Genomic DNA, 24,323 nt, shown 5'->3' with positions numbered 1-24,323 from the left:
TATATGCAGCATGCCTATATTCTGTGTGCAACTGCGGCTGTATCTGCATACGAAATGCTACATTACAGTGATTTCCAGGAATACACACAGAATATAGGCATGCCGCATATCATTGTAATCAGCAGAAGCTGCTGGTGCCCCTAAGCATACCAAATGCCCTAGGCAGTTGCCTAGTTTGCCTATGCCTAAGGCCGGCTCTGCTGAAAAGGCTACAGCTGCATATCTGTGTGATTGGAATCACCGCTACGTTATACATTTGCATTATATAGAAGACAGGACGTCACACAGAAGAACATGACCAAATATATATATAAAAATAGAATGGCGAATTAAGAATAGAATTTAGTGGAATTGAAAGTAATTAGCTGAACATACCCTATTTACCTGGCTGCGACCTGACTCAGGCCCCTTTACCACTGCACTTTCCAACCTGGCATATTGCCAGTTAGGTGACGTCGCCAGTGACGCGATCACATGATCTCTAAGCGCCGCCTGCCCATACACTGTAAATGGTAGTGGCTTCCCGTTTACACAGCACAGCTTGCCAGGTTGAACCCTTGTTAAACCCGGCAAGCTACCCGAGTTGGAATACACCGCGCAGCAACACGGGTTATGCACGTTTATGTGCAATAACCCTTAGTCAGCCGCTTTTAACTCATTAATTGGAAGGATGTGATGAAAGACCGGAGGAAACACTCCATCACATTTACTTTGTAACAACGTATATAGTAAAGCCAATTTAAGACCATGGCACAGCATTCTGCATTCATACTTGGACACTTCATAAATAGGATCTATAATATTAATGGAATAGTTCTAATTGAAGGCTGAGACATCTTCATCTTCGTGTTTGTAAAATACAGCAATAGAATATAACGTAAGGCTGGGAACAGCGGCGTAGCCACAATTTAATGGGCCCCATAGCAACAAGGAGGAGGAGGGAGGTGGAGGAGGGAGCCGCAGCAGCGCTGTGTTATTGGTGGAGGCGCTGCTGCTGCTGACCCTCTGCTTCACTATAGGCTGTTCTCGGAAGACAGCCTATAGTGAAGCAGAGGGGCAGCAGCAGCAGCGCCTCCACCAGTAACAAAGCGCTGCTGCGGCTCCCTCCTCCACCTCCCTCCTCCTCCTTCCCCCGTACCGCTGCTCCTCTCCTCTCCGGGCGGCTGTGCGCTGCGGGCAGCGGCTGTGCGCTGCGGGCAGCGGTTGCCCGCAACACACAGCGGCATGTAATGAGTCAGTTTGACTCATTACATGCTTTGGGCCCCTGGACAGAGGCGGGCCCCAGTGCAACGCACTAGTCGCACTGGCGGAAGTTCCGCCTCTGCCTAGTATATTTTATGGACCACAGTAGTGCTCTAATTCACATTATGTCACATTGTAGGGCTGCCAGTAAACATTACGCAACACAGTACCCCCAATTTACATTATGATACAGTTCATATTATGCCACACTACAGTGCCTCCACTTTATATTGTGCCACACTACAGTGCTATAGTTTAAATTATGTAACAGTATAATGCCCTCCAGTTAATTTTATACCACATTACAATGAGCAGGTCCAGGGGCATAACTAGATATATTGTAGCCCCCAAGGTAAAAGTTTGTAAGTGTCCCTATGTATTTGCCAATGGTGAAAATGTATACTGTACAACACATGTAACTGTGACAGGGGAGGGGGGGCCTTCTCAGGCCTGGGCCCCATAGCAGCTGCACTACCTGCACCTATGGTAGCTTCGCCCTTGGCTGGGAACCCTCTATGCAGATATTCCCGGCCCACACCTCTAGCCACACAGTTTAGTAGTATTTGTATTGTTGTTTGATAAGCAAGGAATTACTGGTGGCTACCAGGCAAGTAGTCATTGGCTGAATCAGTGCTAAGCGCCCTTATTAGGACCTGATTCAGAGGTGCATTTAGATAAGATTAGGGATGCGCTAATGCCCGATGGTGCACTTGATGTCCGCTTGATGGTGTGACTTCCAAAGCACTGCAGCAGATTAGCGCTGCAGATGGTGGGCGTCTCAGTAGAAAGCTCATTAGCAGCGGTATTAGCAGAAATACGCAGTAGCAGCTGCAACAAATGTCACAGCCTCCACTGCACTTCCGTCTACTTCTGGCTGTGTTGGTATCTGAATAGAACAGATGCTGAATTTTTTATGTTACGGTTTTCAGTTTGGTTTAGTTCACGCAGGTTCTTATAAGAATCAAAAATCATTTTGAGCCATTTTCAGAGATAAAGTTCACAAGGAGTTTCGGCTGGGACATGTGGTGGAGCCTTCTCATGACTCACCTCTGGCGTACCTGATTCCGTCCCTGGTTGGTGTGGTTCCTAAACAGACTCCGGGTAAATTTAGGCTTATTCAGCATTTTTCTAATATTCTCCAGGTTCATCTATGATAATGCTAGTCCAGCTGAATATTGTGCAGTTGTGTATCAGTCATCTGATGATGTTTTGACCATTGTATGGACCTATGGCCCTGTTGGGTAAGGCCGATGTTGAATCAGCTTTTTGATCACTCTCCTTTCATCCTGATTCATTTAGGTACATGGAATTCTACCTTAATGTCAGATATTACTAAAGGGGGGTACACACGGAGAGATCCGTGCTTAAAATCTAAGCAATCTTGCTAGATTGCTTAGATTTTAAGCACGGATCTGCCGTGTGTATGCCCTCCAGCGATAGCGATGCGCGGCCCCGCGCATCGCTATCGCCGATGCTAGATTGAGCTGCATGCAGGCTCAATCTAGCGGGTCGCTCACTTCACCGTTGTGTGAAGTGAGCGGCCCCCCGTCGGCTTTCCCCCTCGCTCAGCACATCGCGCTGTGCTGAGCTGGGAGAGAGATGTGTGCTGAGCGGTCTGTGTTAAGATCGCTCAGCACACATCTCTCCCGTGAGTACCCCCCTTTAGACAAATGCTTCCTTCTTAAGGGGGTACTCACGGGAGAGATGTGTGCTGAGCGATCTTAACACAGACCGCTCAGCACACATCTCTCACCCCGCTCAGCACAGCGCGATGTGCTGAGCGAGGGGGAAAGCCGACGGGGGGCCGCTCACTTCACACAACGGTGAAGTGAGCGACCCGCTAGATTGAGCCTGCATGCAGGCTCAATCTAGCATCGGCGATAGCGATGCGCGGGGCCGCGCATCGCTATCGCTGGAGGGCATACACACGGCAGATCCGTGCTTAAAATCTAAGCAATCTAGCAAGATTGCTTAGATTTTAAGCACGGATCTCTCCGTGTGTACCCCCCTTTACATTGGTGAGTGGTACAGATGGGATAGCTCACTATCTATATGATTCCTTTGGATTGGCCCAGCTGATTGGGATCATTGTGCTATTCTTTTGTTCTTGATAAAGACTTTTTGGTTCCCAATCACTAATCAGAAGACTGAGGATCTGTTATTGTTTTTGGGTATTGAAATAGATAAGCTTGTTGGATTTTGTTGCTCAACGCTATTGTATTGTTCATGGCATAAGGTAAAATCACCCTGTGACAACCTCAGTTATTGTTGGTTTTGTTCAATATTACTTGCAGGGTGATGCAAACTTGATAGAGCCATGGTCGGGGAAACCAGACCTCACTATTTTAAGTCTGTTATCAAAAATAAAATGGGACCTGTCTCTATGGGTTTTGTGTTTGAAACATTTTAATGAAGTCCTTCTGTGGATTGCACTGGAAATTGATAATTCTCAGTTGCAGCTATTCACTAATGCTGCCAGAAACATTGGGTGTGGATGTCACCTGGATAGTTCATAAGGTTCAGCACCTTGGCTGTCTGAGTTGGTCAATAGGGGTATGAGGAAGGATAATCTTCTTCTAGAACTCTTCCCAATAGTGGTTGCATTAGAGCTGTGGGGTACGCGGCTGCACCAAAAGAGTATAGTGTTATGATGTGACAACCTCTGCATTGTACATGCTATTAACAAGCAGCATGCTTCAGCACTGCTCATGGTAAGCCTCTTGGAGCAACTTATTTTGAAATGTTTGCGATGAGGACGATCATTTGCCAATAGTGGAGAATGTGATTGCTAATTCTTTGTCTCAGTTTCCATGGGCTAAACTTAGGTCTTTGGTTACAGAGGCCGATTAGATTGGTGAGTTTTGCTCCTCTTATGTTTGGAAGGTACTGTAGTTAAGCCAGCTTTCTTTTATTTGGTCTCTTTATGTTTCTGGCATGTCCAGGGCATCTGTTTCCCGCATTCTACCTAATTTTACCTATTTCTCATAGTGAAGGCTAAAGTTTTTCCAGTTCTGGCTGATCGGAGACACCCCACTGATTTGCAGTTACTCCCCTTTTTAAATATGGTAGTAGCGAAAGTGACAGTTTCTCGGTTAGAGATTAGTTTTTTCCAACTAGCGGTTTTTTAAGGACTTTCATGGTGCCTTTTGGATATTGGAGCTACTGACACCATCCAAATGGGTGGTGGCAACCTTGATTCATTCCGATGTCCTCATTGGAGAGGGGTCAAGGTAGCAATTATAAATATTTGTCATTCTAAGGATACCAAACTTCAACAACTACAAAAACAATTTAGCATACAGATGAAATGGCATTAATATTAATTAAATATAGGGAATACTTTACCCCAATTTGATGGAGGAGAAGCAGCAGACTGATAGGAGTAACCTGTTAAAATCAATATATATATATTTACATGTTTTCATTTATAAATTCAGTGCCCTTTTATGGGGCTGTAAACAACTTTAATTACTACATTATGATATGCATTCATCTAAACATTAAGAAAAGTCTTGGCACAAATTTACTGCATAAGGGTTTGTTGCCTTTTTTTACCATTCTGGCAATTGCCACACATTGCCAGAGATTTTAAATTATAAATGTATTTATTGGCAAGTGGAAACAGTATAAGAAAAAGACACACATCTGGGTTATAATATAACAATATCAAACAATTACATAGCAGAGAAGATTAAACAGAACAAATATCTATGCAGACATTGAAATAATCCAGTTCTTTTTCAAGAATAACCCAATAACCTAGTGGGCCCTGCATCTAGAGAGGCCCAGCCCATTGCTAAATTACACTGGAACCGTATTGGTACCCATTTGCGTAGTCGGTACCATGGCTACAATGTTCAAATATAGTGTCCACTCTTGTGACACTACAAGTAAAGGCCCATATAGACGGTCCGCTTTGGGAGAGATGAGTGCTGAGTGAACCGCTCAGCACACATCTCTCCCGCCGCTCAGCACAGCGCGATGTGTGCTGAGCGTGCGGGGGGAGACGGGTGGGGGGGGGGGCTCATTTCACCCAGCAGGTGAAGTGAGTGACCCGCTAGATTGGCCAATCTAGTAGCAGCGATAGCGATGCGCGGGGCTGCGCATCGCTATCGCTGAGGGGGCAACACACGGAGCGATCATGCTGACATTCTAAGTAATCTAGTCAGATTGCTTAGAATATCGCTCTGTGAGTACCCCCCTTTAGGATCCCCTTGTTAAATTAAGAAAATTACCCTGCTATCTACATTCACATTATATAGTTCCCCCATGAATAATAAAAAAAGATTTAGTGACCCTATGAATAATCAGAATAGATAGTGCCCCCTTGTAAAATAAAAGGTTAGTTCCTCCTTGTATTATTAAATAACAGATAGTGCCTATGTTAATAATAAATAATAGTGTCCTCGTTAAGAAAAGAACACAGATAGTTCCCAAAATAATAATAATAATAATAATAATAATAATAATAAAAAAGTTAATCTTCCAATGAATACTAAAAGAATGACCAGTGTCCTTGTTAATAATGAATGAATAGGTAGTGGATATATGAATGTTAAAAGAATAGTGTCCCTGTTAGTAATTAAATCACAGATAGTGCATCTGCTAAAAATAAAAGAGTAGATAGTGGGCCTAAAGGGGGGTACTCACGGGAGAGATGTGTGCTGAGCGATCTTAACACAGACCGCTCAGCACACATCTCTCACCCCGCTCAGCACAGCGCGATGTGCTGAGCGAGGGGGAAAGCCGACAGGGGGGCGCTCACTTCACACAACGGTGAAGTGAGCGACCCACTAGATTGAGCCTGCATGCAGGCTCAATCTAGCACCGCCGATAGCGATGCGCGGGGCCGCGCATCACTATCGCTGGGGGGGCATACACACGGCAGATCCGTGCTTGAAATCTAAGCAATCTAGCAAGATTGCTTAGATTTTAAGCACGGATCTCTCCGTGTGTACCCCCCTTTAATCACCATGGATCGCAAAAGCAAAATCTTTCTCTAATGGGCTAAACCATGTACACTGCAGGTGGGGCAAATGTAACATGTGCAGAGAGAGTTAGATTTGGGTGGATTATTTTGTTTCTTTGCAGTGTACATACTGGCTGCTTTATTTTTACACTGAAATTTAGATTTCAGTTGAACACACCCCACCAAAATCTAACTCTCTCTGCACATGTTATATCTGCCCCACCTGCACTGCACATGCGGGGTCATTCAGATATGATCGCTCGCTAGCAGTTTTTTGCAGTCCTGCGATCAGATAGTCGCCGCCTACAGGGGAGTGTATTTTAGCTGTGCAAGTGTGCGAACGCATGTGCTGCCGAGCGGTACAAAAAAACTTTGTGCAGTTTCAGAGTTGCCCAGTACTTACTGAGCCGCTGTGATCACTTTAGCCTGTCCGGGTCCGGAATTGACGTCAGACACCCGCCCTGCAAACGCTTAGACACGCCTGCATTTTTACAACCACTCCCTGAAAACGGTCAGTTGCCACCCACAAACGCCTTTTTCCTGTCAATTTCCCTGCGATCGGCTGTGCGAATGGATTCTTCGTAAAAACCCATCGCACAGCAATGATCTGCTTTGTACACGTGTGACGTGCCTGCGCATTGCGGTGCATACGCATGCACAGTTCTGACCTGATCGCAGCACTGAAAAAAATGCTAGCGAGCGATCAGGTCTGAATGACCCCCCATGGTTTTGCCCATTAGAGAAAGATTTTGCTTCTGCGATCCATGCTGAATTAGGCCCAGTGCCCAAATGAATTATAAGAGTAGATAGCGCCCAGACGCCTGACTCAGAGATGTATGCCCCTTCTAATAATAAAAGAATAGTATCCATTTGAATAATAAGACTAGATAGCGCCCTCAGAGATGTACACTAATGCATTCACAGCTGCCATCCAGTACGCAGCTGCAGTGCTACAATATGCTAATGCTGTTGCAACCTGAAAATGGATTGAGACACCCACCGGCGGCCCTGCAGATATTAGCATCTGTGTACACAGACACGGCGTTGTCACAGATGCTTTAATAATTGACCATCTGAGTAGCCCCTATCATCGTGTAGAATGGCCACGTGCATTGAGACGCAGATGCCATGTGTTCTGCTTACGGATCACATTTGTAGCCTGAAAATGGTCATGACATGTCAGTGTTTTTGCTGTCACTCTCTGTTATGTCAAATAAAACTTCACTGTCAGCCACATCTCTAAGGTACCCTGACACGTGTGCGATAATCACTCATCCGTGACAACATCCGCATAGTCGTATAAGCGCTCACTAGTGGATAAATGAACAATACATTCCTTATGTATCCACAGTGATGTTTCTTAATGCTTCTTCTTCAATATTATGGTCGAAGTTTGTTCCGCTCCAGTCCAATGTATAAAAAACAAAAAAGAATACAAAAATGTGTAGAAATGCTTAAAGTCTATTTCAGTACATATGGCCCACTGGACCCACGGAGGAGAATTTTTGAGAATCTGCAGTTCATACCCCAACTCACAATAGAGTATCATAAACTGTACACGTAGCAGTTTCTTTATCCTAGACCTCGTATAACCTTCACCAGAGGTTCCCGACTCTCAATAGTATCTCCCAGAATGTATATCAAATAATAATATAACATGGGACATCTACCAGAAATTTTGTGAGAAAATGCGTACCCAACTCACTTGAGAGAGGGGAGGAAACAAGCCTTAAAAGGTTTCTTTAATCGGGCCCATTGATGGCTCCACCAGTATCTCCTTCTCTTCAATCACTCCTTTTATTCCTCCCAGGGTTCTCAATTCTCGTGAGTATGTGGAAAGAGAATGACATACAATGTGTAGAGCTGCCTTGTGGCCATATGTTGATTAACCCTCGAACTCCCAAAAGGAAATGAAGGAAGTGTATAGGGCGTACCCCAACTCACAGTGCGGAACCCCACCACATGTGCAAAGTGGTTTCTTTACAACAGGACCCAATATGACCTCCACCGTAGTGTATATATAAGGAGTGCGTACCCAACTCACTTCTAAACAGTGGATTATCAGTCCTAATAAAGGTTTCTTTTATCCTGTTTAAGGTAGAGCGTACCCTTACTCACACGTGCAAATGGAGGTACCCTCTTATCTGGGTTTCTTTCGTCTATGAGTTCCACTGATATAATACCAAAGGGCAAAATATTCAACAAAAACCAGTATGTATGTAGTATTCTTTTCCAAGGAAAAACAGTCCACAATAATTAAAAACAAGTCTCTTTATGATTTTTCTTAAAAATAGAATAATACACGCCCCATAGTTGGAGTAAAAAATACACTTGTTACATACATCCAAATGACAAAAACAATGTTCCAAATGTAAAAAACAGAAATCGGTTCCTCAGAAGGGAAAGGTTAACCACCATGTAACACAAAAGGGGAAGTCCGGACCCCCAAATGTATGAATAGTAGAACAGTACCTTCTGGTCCCCGAAATGAATAAAAAAAGCGCTTCAAAGTCACAATACCAGGATCTGTCGACGCGTTTCGGCCCTTTATGGAGCCTTTGTCAAGACATGTCTTTTTTGTCATTTGGATGTATTGGATGTACAAGTGTATTTTTTACTCCAACTATGGGGCGTGTATTATTCTATTTTTAAGAAAAATCATAAAGAGACTTGTTTTTAATTATTGTGGACTGTTTTTCCTTGGAAAATAATACTACATACTGGTTTTTGTTGAATATTTTGTTGAATATTTTGCCCTTTGGTATTATATATACACTACGGTGGAGGTCATATTGGGTCCTGTTGTAAAGAAACCACTTTGCACATGTGGTGGGGTTCCGCACTGTGAGTTGGGGTACGCCCTATACACTTCCTTCATTTCCTTTTGGGAGTTCGAGGGTTAATCAACATATGGCCACAAGACAACTCTACACATTGTATGTCATTCTCTTTCCACATACTCACGAGAATTGAGAACCCTGGGAGGAATAAAAGGAGTGATTGAAGAGAAGGAGATACTGGTGGAGCCATCAATGGGCCCGATTAAAGAAACCTTTTAAGGCTTGTTTCCTCCCCTCTCTCAAGTGAGTTGGGTACGCATTTTCTCACAAAATTTCTGGTAGATGTCCCATGTTATATTATTATTTGATATACATTCTGGGAGATACTATTGAGAGTCGGGAACCTCTGGTGAAGGTTATACGAGGTCTAGGATAAAGAAACTGCTACGTGTACAGTTTATGATACTCTATTGTGAGTTGGGGTATGAACTGCAGATTCTCAAAAATTCTCCTCCGTGGGTCCAGTGGGCCATATGTACTGAAATAGACTTTAAGCATTTCTACACATTTTTGTATTCTTTTTTGTTTTTCATGCATTGGACTGGAGCGGAACAAACTTTGACCATAATATTGAAGAAGAAGTATTAAGAAACATCATTGTGGATACATAAGGAATGTATTGTTCATTTATCCACTAGTGAGCACTTATACGAGTATTTTCTCCCGTTTTAATTGTTGTATTTGCTGTGTTTGGGTGTGGTGACACCCTTTAGGGGGATTATATACGTTAGAGCAGCTTTTTCCTTGCGCACATCTCTAAGATAACTTCCCTTTCCCTGTTGTTCAACATCCGCATAGTGTTCTCTGAATCAGGCCTCATAATTATAAAATAAAAGATGGTGCCCCTGTTAATAATAAAATAATAGTGACCCCTTGTCAAAATTATTATTATTGATACCCTGATTTACAAGAAATATATCCAACAATAAAGTAGAGAAGTTGGCCAAAGCAACCAGCAGGCATCTAAAGGGTAAATGCACTAATAATCGTGTTTGCTCAAGATGAAACAAGATCAGCATTGGATACATGACAGTTTTTCAAGATCAAACACGCAGATTTACTAAGAATCGTGTTTGACAGAATCGTGTTTTTATGGTGTATGTAATTGTGTCCAGTTGTGTTTGTGCCCGACGTGTAAAGTCCTGCCTGGGATCAGCGTGTTTTGAGAAGACTGCACAGATCAGTGTTATCCGTGCAGGCTTCTCTGTGTAAAAGTATAGAAAGAGCTAAAAAAAACAGAAAGAAAATGTGTGGTGTCTTTAATTTCGTTCCTGGTCCAAAATATACACAGGACAAAATGCGTAGGGGTCCTGTATTTAATGAACCAGCGCTGGGCTCTCAGGCTTTTGGAGCCCGCCCTGGTTCTAAAAATATAGGGGCAAAATTGGCTAGGGACCCCACATATTTTTAGAATCAGCACCGGGCTCCACTAGCAGGGGGGGTAATGCCACAGCCGGGGGAAACAGTTCAGTGATCCTCCTGGCCAAAGCATTCACCCCAGCTCTGAGTTCCTGGGGAAGTGGGAACCATCCAATGAAGGGTTTCTCCCTTTCCTGTCTAATCCAGGCCTGGGCTGAAGCTGAGGATATCCCCCTCACCCCTACTGGTGGCTGTGAGGTTGATAGTGGGGAGTAGTAAAAAAAGAAGTAATATTGTCCTTTAGAGGGAAGCTACAGGTCCCAGCAAGCCTCCCCCACATGCCGGTACTTGGAGAATCACAAAACCAGCATGCGTGGCATTAAGGGCACACTGGTTCCTATTGTCCCCTAGTTAAAGAAATATGAAAATAATAACACTACACACACACCTTGTAAAGTAAAGCTTTAATACATATATTTACATCGGTTAGGGATAACAGGGTCGACACCAATTAGGTCGATAGTCATTAGGTTGACCACTATTGGTCGACATGGCAAATGTCAACATGATCAAAAGGTTGACTGTAAGGTCGATGTGGTCAAAAGGTCAATAGGGACAAAAGTTCAATACCGGAAAAGGTTGACATGACAAATGGTCGAGAGCAGTGAGAGTAAAGCGCCACATGTGAGTGGGACAACAATATAAGCAGTCGGAAAGTGACAAATACAAACACTCCCTTATTTATAGGGTGTCAGCTAACCTCTAAATATTCAGCATGGGTAAGATGCTTAAATTAAGATAAAGTATGGGGGAATAGGGTTCCAAGCGACCACCGGTGTTTTAGTAAATATATGTATTTCAAAGAAAACAATATCTTATGGTATAAAATAAGGCTGGGATAGTGGCTTAGTATTAAAATGTTTTTTTACAACAGATTTATTACTAAAGGACACATACAAAATGAATTAATAATTTTGGAACAAGGGTTTCGTCACTTGCGAAGAGGAAATAAATGGCTCCTCTGTGTCCGTTATGAATAAGGATCACATTTTTTTTTAATGGCCCTTGGAAGCTAATGAAGAAGAAGATAGACCTGCGAAAGCAATAGGTGTGTATTTTTTTTTCATGTAGCCAGATTCAACTCTAGAAGAAGGACCGACCGGTGGCAGGGACAAGGTGAGTATATGTGAGTGTGAGTATTTTTTTTATATATATAACTCTTTCTGTACTTTTACACAGAGAGGTACTGTACAGATCACACTGATCTGTGCAGATTTCTCTGAACACTCTACACAGGGGGACGTCTATTTCAAAAGTGTATTTTGGTCTGAGTTTGCCTAACTCTCAGGAGTGTTTGCAAACACAAATCTTGGTAAATTTCGGTGTGCTGTAGTTTCCAATGGAAAATAATACAGAGTTTGGCTGATGATCCCATTTGTGATTTCACCCCTGTTTGGAAGTTCGATTCGATGGAACACTCCCATGTTTGGCTAGGAGGTGGCTGAAAGACAGTCAAAAGGTCAACATCATAAGGTCAACAGGGTCAAAAGGTCGACATATGGTCGACACGTGTTTTTAAGCTTTTGTCACATTTTTACAACTTTTGCTGTATTTACTATCCATGTCGAAAACTATTACCATTAGTAACCTTATGGCGAGCTAGCGGAGCAGAGCGAGCCACCACGACCGAAGCGTCGCGACCAAAGTGCAGCGGCCGAAGCATGCCTGCGTGGGGCCACATTTCATAAAATGTCACAAACTATCCATGTCACAAACTATTACCATTAGTAACCTTATGGCGAGAGAAGCGGAGTGAGCCACCGAGCCCGAACCGTGGTGATGGGACACATTTCAACAAATTTGAGTAAAAAATGGTTGTCGACCTTTTTGTCTGTCGGCCTTTTGACCCTGTCAACCTTTTTACTCTATCGACCTTTTGACTGTTGACCTTTAGACCCTGTCGACCTTTTGACTAGCCCTCATGACTGTCTATCTTTTTAATGTCTCTCTTCTGTATCACACCCGTTTGGCTTTGATAAATTTATGCACTTGAAAAAATGGTTAAACACTCCATAGAATGCATTCTCCACCAAACACGTTTCTAAGTATATTTACATATTTATAACAGAAGCTGATTGGACTTCTCCACTTTATTACATCTCCCCCTAACTGTCCAGTGGTATTCGAGATCCAGCACTGGGGTGAAATTTAATAGCCTGCGAGTTGCAGCAGGACTGTGCGAGTCTGCCCGTATTTCAACAAGGTTGGTTTCGCCATGTATATTGCCTCACAGGCTACTACATATCACCCATGGTCTTTATCATTGGCCACTTTCACTATTCTGCTAACCACTTTGTTTAGAAAAGAAAACCTGCAATAGTTCAGCCTAGCCCAACTCAAAGGGGAGTTTATTAAAGATTAGCTGCAGTATTCCTTTAAAAAAAAAAAAGATATCTCAGAAATGCCATGCGGACTAATCCTTGTTAAATTGTCCTATTAGGACAGAGGTTCTCAAATGTGGTCCTCAAGGCACCCCACTGGTTCAGGTTTTAGGTATATACTATATTCATGGCACAGCACAGATGGTTAAAGCAAATTAACCGAAGTGATAATTAAGTCACCTGTGGCCAAGCATGGATATATTTAAAGGCTGGACTGTTGGGGTGCCTTAAGGACCACGTTTGAGAATCTCTGTATTAGGAATAGCCCTTTTTTATCAATAACCACAGCGAATTTTCATTTGAATCAACTAATACAGATTGTTACCACCACTGAGCCAGTGGTAATAAATGACAGTCAGAGCCCACTGAGTCTTAATAGAAGAAATGGCTATTTCACGCACTTGCAAGCACAGAGATGATCACCCTCATCCAGTATTGGAAGTGTGACTGTGCTGAGAAATTGTCCTATTGCAGACAATCATACAACTGTATGTGACGGCAAAAGGAGAAAAACATCACTTCCATCTCCTGCAGAGTGACACATTACTGTATACAGTACATCATCATCATCATCATCATCATCATTTTAAATAAGTTAAACCTTACTTGGTGATGCTGCAGAATGTGCTCTTGTAGGGGCATATGTTTGCCCTTGTGTTTGTCCTGTAATGACCCATAAAACAAAAATAACAAAGCTATGATTATAGTATGCATCAGAAAAGTAGTTGTTCAATATTACTTCTATAAAAACATTTGCCAATTAGAACACAGAGGGCAGGGGCGGCATAAGAGAGGAGAGGGCCTGTGTGCAGGCTCTGTGCGGGCCCCCTCCTCTCTGACAGCACAGTAGATGCTGGATTTTGTGCATGAGTCTACAGAATATGGACAGGTCTTCAGGAACATGGCACATGCACCATGTTCCCATTGCACAAATCACTGGGAAAATGGCTACCTCACCATTTTCCCTGTGATTTCTGTTGATGCGTAACGCCGATGCGGGACTCTGGTGAGGCAAATATAATTATATGGATGCAACCCATATAAATCCGTTAATGACAGAGTGCCTTATTCTAGGTGGCACATAGGCCTGAAACCAGATGCGTCTCGCTTATATTTGCAGACTGCGCATGCGCCACATCATGTAACATGCAGGGCTCCATGCGTGATTGGATCTCTCTTTCTGCTAAATGGGCGTTTCTGGGCGGCAACTGGTCAGCTACTGTACAGATCAGTATCATGGGAGTGTAATGGGAGTGTAGCCAGACTTCCATGCTTGTTTAAGGCATACAGACAGAGATGGGATATTTGTTTCAGATGGATCATTTTGCACCCAGCATGAAGTGAGTGTAAGTTCTCCTATGAATGATGACAGTTGTGGCCGAAGACAGAAGAACAATGGCCTGATTCAGAGTTGTATGCAAACCCAATAGCATACAACTCTGATGGCGGGGAGACTGCACATGTACCGAACTGTGTTGTCAGAGGCAGTGCCCCCTAAACTGCAGTCTGACCGACAGCTTGATATGGGGGAGGGGATGGGGTGGCGCTGGGCAGTGTTTTTGAAAAGTGGGTAATGTCGTCAGCATTATTTAGGAGTGGAGGCAGAGCTGCCCTGAGCAATTTGGTGCCCTAAGCGAGACTTTGGTGCCCCCTCCCCCATGTGGGATTTTTTTGTGCACATCAAAGACCTGGCCTCGTTGTGCTGTGTCTTCTTTTGTGTCTAGCCCCATCTCCAGAATGTTGTTTAAATAGTGCGTACTACTAATATATATACAGGTTGAGTATCCCATATCCAAATATTCCGAAATACGGAATATTCCGAAATACGGACCTTTATGAGTGAGTGTGAGATAGTGAAACCTTTGTTTTTTGATGGCTCAATGTACACAAACTTTGTTTAATAAACAACGTTATTAAAAATACTGTATTAAATTACCTTCAGGCTGTGTGTATAAGGTGTATATGAAACATAAATGAATTGTGTGAATGTACACACACTTTGTTTAATGCACAAAGTTATAAAAAATATTGGCTAAAATTACCTTTAGGCTGTGTGTATAAGGTGTATATGTAACAAAAATGTATTCTGTGCTTAGACTTAGGTCCCATCACCATGATATCTCATTATGGTATGCAATTATTCCAAAATACGGAAAAATCCCATATCCAAAATTTTTCTGGTCCCAAGCATTTTGGATAAGGGATACTCAACCTGTATCTCAAACAACATGAAGAAATCCCTGCAGACTCTTCAACCACCACACTTGCCTTCTTTATCATCTTCTGGACGCCCCCATCGCTGTCTTCTGGCTGCCCACCACCAAGAATCAGAGCATGGTAGCCACCCTGAAATTATTTGTACGAGACCAAGTCTGCTCAATTGCATGCCACTAGGAGCAGTAATAATTGCATTTTAGGGTTTAAGGTACTGGGCTAGTGAGCCTGATTCTGAGTTGTACACAAGTTGCATGTGCTAAAGAAAGAAGTTGTCTTCTGTGTATGCACAGGATCATACAAGGACAGAGATCAGTAGTGCATATGAATAAGTCTGTCCAGCGATGTAGCACACTATACGTGAAATGGTCGATGATAATGTGAGTGCATGGAACTCTTCTGTCTCATGGGAGTGTCACTGGAGTGTCCTGGGAGTACATGCTTGTCTCTGTGTGCGATCGCAGTGTGCGGACGGAAATTGGAAACCTATCTCAGACAGATGTTTTGCACCCAGCATGAAGAGGGTACAAGTTCAGAAACTAATGATGGGAGTTGCGGATGTGGACACAAGAACAGGGAGCGGGGGCAGGCTTCCACTTGCTGATGGACAGTATACATGAGCAGATACTCTTATTAGGAAAATGAAGTAACTAAGTAGCCTTCCAGAGCTGCATGCCAGAATGGCCATGGACGCATCCACTTTTGCCTAATGTATGTATAGGTCGGAATACAGACTGAAAACTGCATCTTTACATCCAACTATACATAAGATCCATGAATTCATCCACAAGAGATCCTAATGCTTTTTGTATAATAAATAATGGCTTTGAGGTCAATGATGATGCTTTTGGAAGTGCATGTACTTTAATCAGTGTATAACAAACTGATGCTGCTATATGTATATATATATATATATATATATATATATATATATATATATATATATATATCCAGGACAATAGGGTAGCCTATGGCGAATCCATTAGCTGAGGTTAATGGATACGCCCTATTTCTTTAATAATAATTCCGACCTGATCTCTGCAGTGCGAAATCCCACAGCTGACGATTATCGGATGACTGCGCATGCGCATGCACCGCAATGTACACGCGGGCCGCCAAACAGTGACAGGATGGTTCGAAAATTTTGAGTGCTAGGCTTTTGACAGGTGATTGACAGGAATGTGACGTTTGTGGGTGGTAACTGGCCATTTTCTGGGAGTGCACGGACTGGAAAAATCATTCGTTGCAGCTGTTCACTGACAGGCAAATTTTTCGCACGCTGTTCACATGCATTCGCACCCTTGCACGGGGCGGGTTTTCACTCTCTCAGGGCGGCGACTATCTGATCGCAGACCTCTGCAAATTTGCAGCACAGCGATCACATCTGAATTAGGCCCAAAGTTTGGACTCCCCTGCTATAGAGACAGGGGCTCACAGACTATAATTATTACTTGTCTATGAGGGATATGTAACAAACACATACAGAAAGGTGTCAGGTGTTATCTATATCCAATATCTAATTAAATGATTCTCCATTTTTCGTTTCTTAACTAATTTATACATATATGTTATTGTATATATAATTTATCCTATGCATTTATAGAGATGCATGCATTGATATTCATTATTTAAAAGCAATACATTTATTTATTGTATCTTTCTGCTTTATTCAGTTTCCTACCGTCCACAAATTTATCAGCAATTAATGTTTCTGCTTCCTTCTCTTTCTCCTCTGGTTTTATGACTATCATCGATGTCAGAGGAGTCACAAACTTAAACTTCAGGGAGAGGTCAAGCGCCTGTGCTGTCAGGTTGGCTTTCTCTGAAGGGTCAGCATAAATTCTTGGATTAAACAAAATAATGTTAGAAACACATTTATTGTAGTTAAAGAGATATTTACAGTAAGTTGGTTTGACAGGATCTGTCCTTTATAAACCCATGTTGATTCCTTTTAATGACCTTATTGGTTTCAAGGAACTTCTGAATACTATCTCTTAGAATACCTTCCAATACTTTCCCCACTATAGATGTAAGACTAACTGGTCTATAATTACCTGGTTCAGCTTTACTTCCCTTTTTGAATATAGGCACTACTTCCACTATACGCCAGTCTTTGGGAACCATACCTGATATAACTGAATCCTCAAAGATCAAAGATAGCGGTTTTGCCAGTTCAGAGTGAAGCTCCATTAGAACCCTTGGATGAATACCATCGGGCCCTGGTGATTTATTAATCTTTAAATGTTTTAATCGGTCACAGACTACTTCCTCGCTTAAATAAGTACCTATCAGTGTGATATTGTCATTATTGAGATTGTGTGTCAGTCTCTGAATTGGGTCCTCTCTAGTGAATACTGTTGAAAAAAACTCATTTAGTGTGTCCGCTATGTCATTATCATATTTGCTTAAGACTCCCAACTTGTCTTTCAAAGGGCCTATACTCTCCTTTTTTAATCTCTTGCTATTAATGTATTTAAAGAATTTTTTGGGATTCGCTTTGCTTTCCTTTGCTACTAGTTTTTCAGTTTCTACTTTAGCTGCTCTTATTTCCTTTTTGCAATTTTTGTTACATTCCTTATAGTGCTGAAATGACTCTGCTTCCCCGTCAGATTTGTATTTTTTAAATGCTCGCCTTTTCTTGCCCATAAGTTCCTTAATCTTTTTGTTAAGCCACATCGGTTTATGATTTTTATTCTCTTTTTTGCTACTCATAGGAATATATTTGAGTGTATTTTTAGCTAGCAGGAATTTTAGTACATTGTGTGTTTTCATCAAGGTGTCTAGTGTTCAACTTCCCTGCATCGTGTATCTTACTTCAGAAGTCTTTATTATATGACTGTTATCATTTTCAAAGTGTCATTAGGGGCTCATTTAGTCATTTTCACATGGGTGTAATTTGCCTCTGTGCATTCAGTATATTCAGTTGGACCCATTCGGTTGTGTGCACAACTGCGGCCAAATAATACTGTTTATAGTCCTCATCGTTATGATGACATGGTTAGAGCCAACTTTCATGGGCCCCAGAGTGTGCAGGTGGTTAATTACTATACTCTGAGGTTGGAGTACTGGTACCAAAAAATAATAAAACAAAAATCAAAAACTAATAAGCTACCCTTTCGTTCACAAATTTCATGCTATTCTGGTTCACATTATAGATGTTCCTAGTGAGGTAGGTCAGGTAAATGCCCTCTCCATTTGTTCCGGAGTTATTATTAGGTAAATGTATTATAGCGGCACGCATCGTGCCGCTATAACACTTCCTGCTTTGTCTCATTAACGAGGCGAAGCAGGAAGGGACATCAAGAAGACTTCTTGGCTGCCAAAGCGGGGAAGCGAAAGCTCCCCTCTCTGACGATGTCCTGCTGAGCACACAGAATACCTACGCGGCATCTCGATGATCGGAATCCCAACAGGGGAAAGTAAGTACACTTACCCCTCCCCCCCACCTTGCCCTCTAACACTAATCCTAACTCTCCCCCCCCCCCCCCCCCTCTCCCCGCAGCCTAACCCTAAACCCCTCTCCTGGTGGTGCCTAAACCTAGCCCCCCCTGCAGCCTAAACCTAACCCTGCCCTCCGCATCCTAAACCTTCCCGCCCCCCGGGGCAACACTCCCACCGCATCCTAAACCTAACCTTTCCCCCTCCGCAGCTTACCTGTCCTGTGTCCCGGTGGTTGGTCGTTCGGCATGTTGGCTGTCGAGATTCCTGCGCGGGGATGGTGAGCCTATTCGGGATGCCGGTGTCAGCATTCTGTTCTGAATAGTATTGGTATTTAGGCATCGGTATTCTGACTGCCGGGATACCGACCGGCGGGACCCTGACTGGATCCTGTCAGCATACTGATTGATGGATGGCTGGAGCTATTCACCAATCGGAGTGCTGACAGCTATTCACTGGAAGCACGTGGAGAGGCAGTGTGCAAGGGGGTTAAGATTTTTTTATACTTATTCCAGTGAATGGGTGGATAGGGGCCACAGTGCATTGCTTTGCCCAGGGGCTACAATGCTGTAAGACGACCCTGCTGATGGGCTGTGTATGTGACTTTCTCAGTGGTAATGATGATACCTGGGCTCCATTACAGCCATCAGGAACCCAGCGCTCAGTGCAGCAGCAAACCAGGGAGCAGGCTGAGGGCATGGTCACACAAGAGTCATGTGACAGTAACACAGTGTGCGCCGACAGTGCAGCATGTATAATGTATGGCCCCTGTCTGAGACGATGGGTTCACATTTGTTCCCTTCAGCAGCCTTGATAATGGGGACAATGTCCCCCTCAACAAATGACAAGTCGGGTCCTGAATAGAGAGTTCTCCCCCCTTTCTGGCATGCCCCTATAAGGCCTGTATGGTTAGTACATCTGTGCCAATTGATTGCCATAGGGTGAGCTCTGAGCATAGGCGTTTCTATAATGGGTGCAAAGTGTGCGGTTCACACAGGCCTCTGGAATCAGCTGCAGCCATTTCCAAGTGGTTTGTGCATGCGTACTAAATATTTCCACGGGAACAAGTCGCAGGCACCATTTTCCTGGAGACCTGCGCAACCCAGCAGTAGACTCTGGCATAATGCCAGAGTCTACTCGGTGCCTGAGAAGAGGGGACCCACAATGGAGGCTAAACACATGCCTTCTCCTTTGTTAAAATGCCCATGGCCCTGAAATGCCTAATGTAGTCATAATATTAAATCTAATTACTAAATAAAACCAGGAGCATTTCACTAATTTACATACCGTTTCTCCAGCAGCTGCTGTATAGTGAGGTAAGCCCAGAGTCTCTCTGTGAAGTCACCAAAAATGTATTCCTGCTGCTTTCGTACGTCATCCTGTTCTCGGAGCTGAACATTTTCTGTATATTTCAGGGAATTATTGGCCTATTCAAACGACAATATTAAATACTGTAACATAAAACACATTCATGAAAGCCAGCAGAATGCAAAGTATTCTATCTCAATGCTGTAGAGTAACTACCAGGGCTGTAGCTTGGTGATATTCTGCCCTCCCTGTGACAGCCCCAAACATGTGATATCATTGTGATGTCATGATGAGGAGGTAGGGTCACCGACACCAGAAAGGAATTGAGAACCCGTAGCGCCCTATGGACAGTGGACACTGCTCTCTAGGCAGCAGGGTGCTGTTCCAGGCCTACAGCAAGCCAAATGATGGTGCAACAGGGGAGTGATGGTGCTGTCCCTAGTTGTGGCTCTGTTAACTCTTATGTCTGTTCTCAATACTTACATGTATACCTACAATGTACATGGATGCTTCTGGCCATACTGTATTTCTCACTGCCAAGGAACACGATACTCTCAGTGGCGGTTTTAGGTGCGAGCTAGCAGGGCAGCAGCCCGGCCGCAGTCACCCAGCCAATGCCATCTGAATTGCGTGCACTCACCCACTTCTCGCACTGGCCAACTCTCGCTGCACACCCCCCGCTGGCCACTTCCCAATACTTCCGCCCAGTGTGAAGTGAGGTAAGAGATGGTTTGGAAAGCCGGTGGACCTACTGCCGCTGCCAGATGGTGAATGACGGGGACACAGGCAGCGGAGAAGATGGCACACCCACACATAAATACACATACACACAATCTCTCTCTCTATAGAGGAGCTCTACCTGGCGCAATGTGTAAAAGAGGCTCTTCCTGGCGTAACTTGTATAAAAGGGGCTTTACCTGGAGTAATGTGTATAAGACGCTCTACCTGGTGTAAGATGTCTAAAAGGGGCTCTACCTGGCATAACCTATGTAAGGGATACTACCTGGCGTAACGTGCGTAAGCGGCTTTACCTGGCGTAACATGTATAAAAGGGGCTATATCTGGCGTAACGTGTGTAAGGGGCTCTACCTTGCGTAACAGGTATAAGAGGCTCTACCTGGCATAATGTGTATAAAAGGGGCTCTACCTGGTGTAACATGTGTAAGGGACTCTACCTGTTATAACGTGTGTAAAGGGCTCTATCTGGTGTAACATGTATAAAAGGGGCTCTACCTGGCATAACGTGTGTAAGGGGTTCTACCTGGCATAACAGGTATGAGACTCTACCTGGCATAACCTGTATAAAAGGGGCTCTACTTGGCATAATGTGTGTAAGAGGCTCTACCTGGCATAATGTGTGTAAGGGGTTCTACCTGGTGTAACATGCATAAAAGGGTCTCTACCTGGCGCAATGTGTATAAGGGGCTCTATCTGGTGTAATTTGTATAAGGGGCTCTGCTCTACTGTGGTGTAAGGTGTGCAAGGGGCTCTAACATGGCATAAGGTGTAAGAGGTACTATTGTGTGGTGTAATGTGACTGACGGACACTACTGTGTGGTGTAATGTGAATTAGTACTAATTTGTGGCCATGCCCCTTCCCCATGAAGCCACACTTTACTTTTTTGTAGGGGCGCGCACTGTCCCTGTTTTGAATGGAGAGGGTGCCTCCTGGATACTCTCATACATCCAAAGTCACGTGCAATTCTGAGGATTTACTGATCACCACTCTCATTAAATCATGGTATTCTTACTTAGTATGGAACTTTAACTGCAAGTACTGTATGGCGCAGACTCAAGGAGAAACAATGTATTTTAGTTTCAGATTTCTGTGCATTAAACTTTGCAAACTTTCTTTCATTGTATGATCACAGGGTCTCATTAGAGTTTCATTTATTTGAACATAGAAAAAGACTAAAATTAAAGCCCACTTAATTTACATTGGTATGTTGTGTCGTATGGGTGTAGTATGGCTGACCGATGGTTTCCTGACGGCCGGTCAGCATACCGACGCCGGTAGGGGTGAGTGCAGCAAACCCCTTGCGGGCTAGCTGTGCTCGCCATGCTGCGGGCTCGGTGGTGACCGTGGAAATAGTCCCTGTTGGTCGGCATGCCGACCGTCGGGATAGTAAGGGGGCAGGATTTTAGGAGAGGTCATGTGATCATCGGTCTGTTGACCGCCGGTCACATGAATACCACCCGTGTCGTACATATCTCAACATATTTCAAGATGAATACAAAGCACTAGCAGGGGATCTGTTCTGAATACCAGTGCTCGGTATCCGGCAGTCAGAATACCGATGCTGCCCGGAAATGCTGAGTCCGGCATCCCGACATGGATTGAAATGCCATCTTTGTGATCCTGAATGCCGGAATCCCGATCATCCTCCACCAGAAATCCTCATTCATAAGCCGCTGGGGGAGGGGGTAGATTAGGTTTAGAACTGCGATGGGTAGGTTAGATTTAGGCTGCGGGGAGAAGGGGTTAGGATTAGGCACCCCCGGTGAGAGGGGGAAGTTAGGGTTAGGCTGCAGGAAAGCGGGGTTAGGGTTGGGGAGAGGGGAAGCATACTTACCAGACCCATGTCTGGAATCTCTGCTTCGGGATGCCGGGTTCGGTCATATGACCACCAGCATCCCATCCACCAGGAAATTGTATGTATTCCACTAGTAGTACCATTTGCACCAGACGTACATCAGGCACACAACTGTGTATACTTATGCCTTATGATAGTGTAGATAAGGAGATTTATGGTAAGAACTTACCTTTGTTAAATCTCTTTCTGCGAGGTACACTGGGTTCCACAGGGATAACATCGGGGTGTAGAGTTGGATCTTGATCCGAGGCACCAACAGGCTAAAAGCTTTGACTGTTCCCAAGATGCACAGAGCCGCCTCCTCTATAACCCCGCCTCCGTGCACAGGAACTCACTTTTGTTAACCAGTCCAAAGCAGCAGCAGGCAAAAGAGACGACAACCGTTAGTAGCCACATACACCACGTTCTCATGACAGGAGAAGATATCAGCTGCTAATGTCATACAAACCCAAAGAAGCTAAGTGCGTCAGGGTGGACGCCCTGTGGAACCCAGTGTGCCTTGCAGAAAGAGATTTAACAAAGGTAAGTTCTTACCATAAATCTCCTTTTCTGCAGCGGGGTACACTGGGGTTCCACAGGGATAACATCGGGGGTGTCCTAAAGCAGTTCCTCATGGGAGAGGACACACTGTAGCAGGCACAAGAATCCGGTGTCCAAAGGAGGCATCCTGGAAGGCGGAAGTATTGAAGGCATAGAACCTTATGAATGTGTTCACTGAGGACCACATAGCCGCCTTGCACAATTGTTCAAGGGTCGCACCACGGCGGGCCGCCCAAGAAGGTCCAACCGACCGAGTAGAATGGGCTTTGATGGTAGCAGGAGCTGGAAGGCCAGCCTGTACATAAGCATGTGCAATCACCATTCTAATCCATCTGGCCAAGGTCTGCTTGTTAGCACTCTTGCAAAAGGAAATAAATCTGCACAGGATATTACAATTTCAGTTCAGTAATTTGGAGTATTTTGTATTAAACCAACATAAAGGCCTACTCAAATAATAAATTCAGCAAATAGTTGGTGGTGCTCCAGGAGGATAGTTATAACAACTATGAAAAAACAAGTATGGTCCTTTAGAGAGAACAAAGAACCAAAAAAAGCAACTATAGGCCTTTTCCTGAGCACACTTGAAAAAATTGTAATGATGAGATTCTTAAAAATTAACATTTATTAATATATACTTAAGAAAAAGCGAGAGCTGGCATTAATAATTAAAGAGCATAAGTGTTTGCCAGTACCAATGTACCTGTTATAGGCAAAATTATAATCATGTGATCAAGCTCTCGGAGCGAAACGCGCGTCACTTCCGGTCCCGGCGCCCGAATTTCCGGTCATACGGACCGCGGCCGCCGGCGCCTCACTCCTCGATTCCTGTCCCGTCTACCGGCTAGAGGGTCTCCACAAGAGGTTGGGTAAGACAGTCATCGGCTCCTGGCCGAAAACGGACTCTCCTTGCCCGACCTGCGGCTCCCCCTTACTTTCCCACAGGGTTCACCATGCATTTCCCCATTCATTAGGGGAAACCTGAGAAATTTATTTTGTGATATATAAATTCTTTTCATATCCCCATGAGCTTTTGGTGCATAACTGCTGGGTAAGGGTGGAGAGGGAGTAACCCTCTCATAAAGGGACATTTGCAATCTGCAATTACCATATATGCTCTAATTAATACCACTGATAATTACTATACTGTATACACATTTTCTATTGTCCTGATTATTGTGGAGATTACTAAGCCCATTTGTTGCTTGGGCTCTTTTGGAGCACAATTGTAATAGATTCTCTATTATTCCACCATTGTGGGCACTATTAAACCCTCCTGCTGCTTAGGCTGATTAGGAGCACAATTGTTTCTTTGATAATATCAATCTCAAGACTGCATAGTCAGCACTATTGTTTGAAGTCTACCACCGATCAGAAATTT

General features: G+C 43.8%; 1 protein-coding gene across 1 annotated transcript in view; it reads right to left on the bottom strand.

Annotated features, from left to right (window-relative positions):
* ITIH3 (inter-alpha-trypsin inhibitor heavy chain 3) overlaps positions 1–24,323 on the bottom strand; it is a 401,722-nt gene that overhangs the window by 76,453 nt on the left and 300,946 nt on the right. The window contains exons 13-16 of the mRNA XM_063940620.1: positions 19,791–19,930; positions 16,747–16,907; positions 13,458–13,514; positions 4,588–4,629 (exon numbers count right to left, since the gene is read on the bottom strand). Coding sequence (XP_063796690.1) covers positions 4,588–4,629; positions 13,458–13,514; positions 16,747–16,907; positions 19,791–19,930 — 400 coding nt within the window. The remainder of the gene's footprint in view (positions 1–4,587; positions 4,630–13,457; positions 13,515–16,746; positions 16,908–19,790; positions 19,931–24,323) is intronic.

Source organism: Pseudophryne corroboree, chromosome 9 (genome assembly GCF_028390025.1).
Source record: "Pseudophryne corroboree isolate aPseCor3 chromosome 9, aPseCor3.hap2, whole genome shotgun sequence".
In the NCBI taxonomy this organism is placed as follows: Eukaryota; Metazoa; Chordata; class Amphibia; order Anura; family Myobatrachidae; genus Pseudophryne; species Pseudophryne corroboree.
Note: the sequence above shows the minus strand (reverse complement) of the source record. Positions and strands in the feature narration are given on the sequence as shown.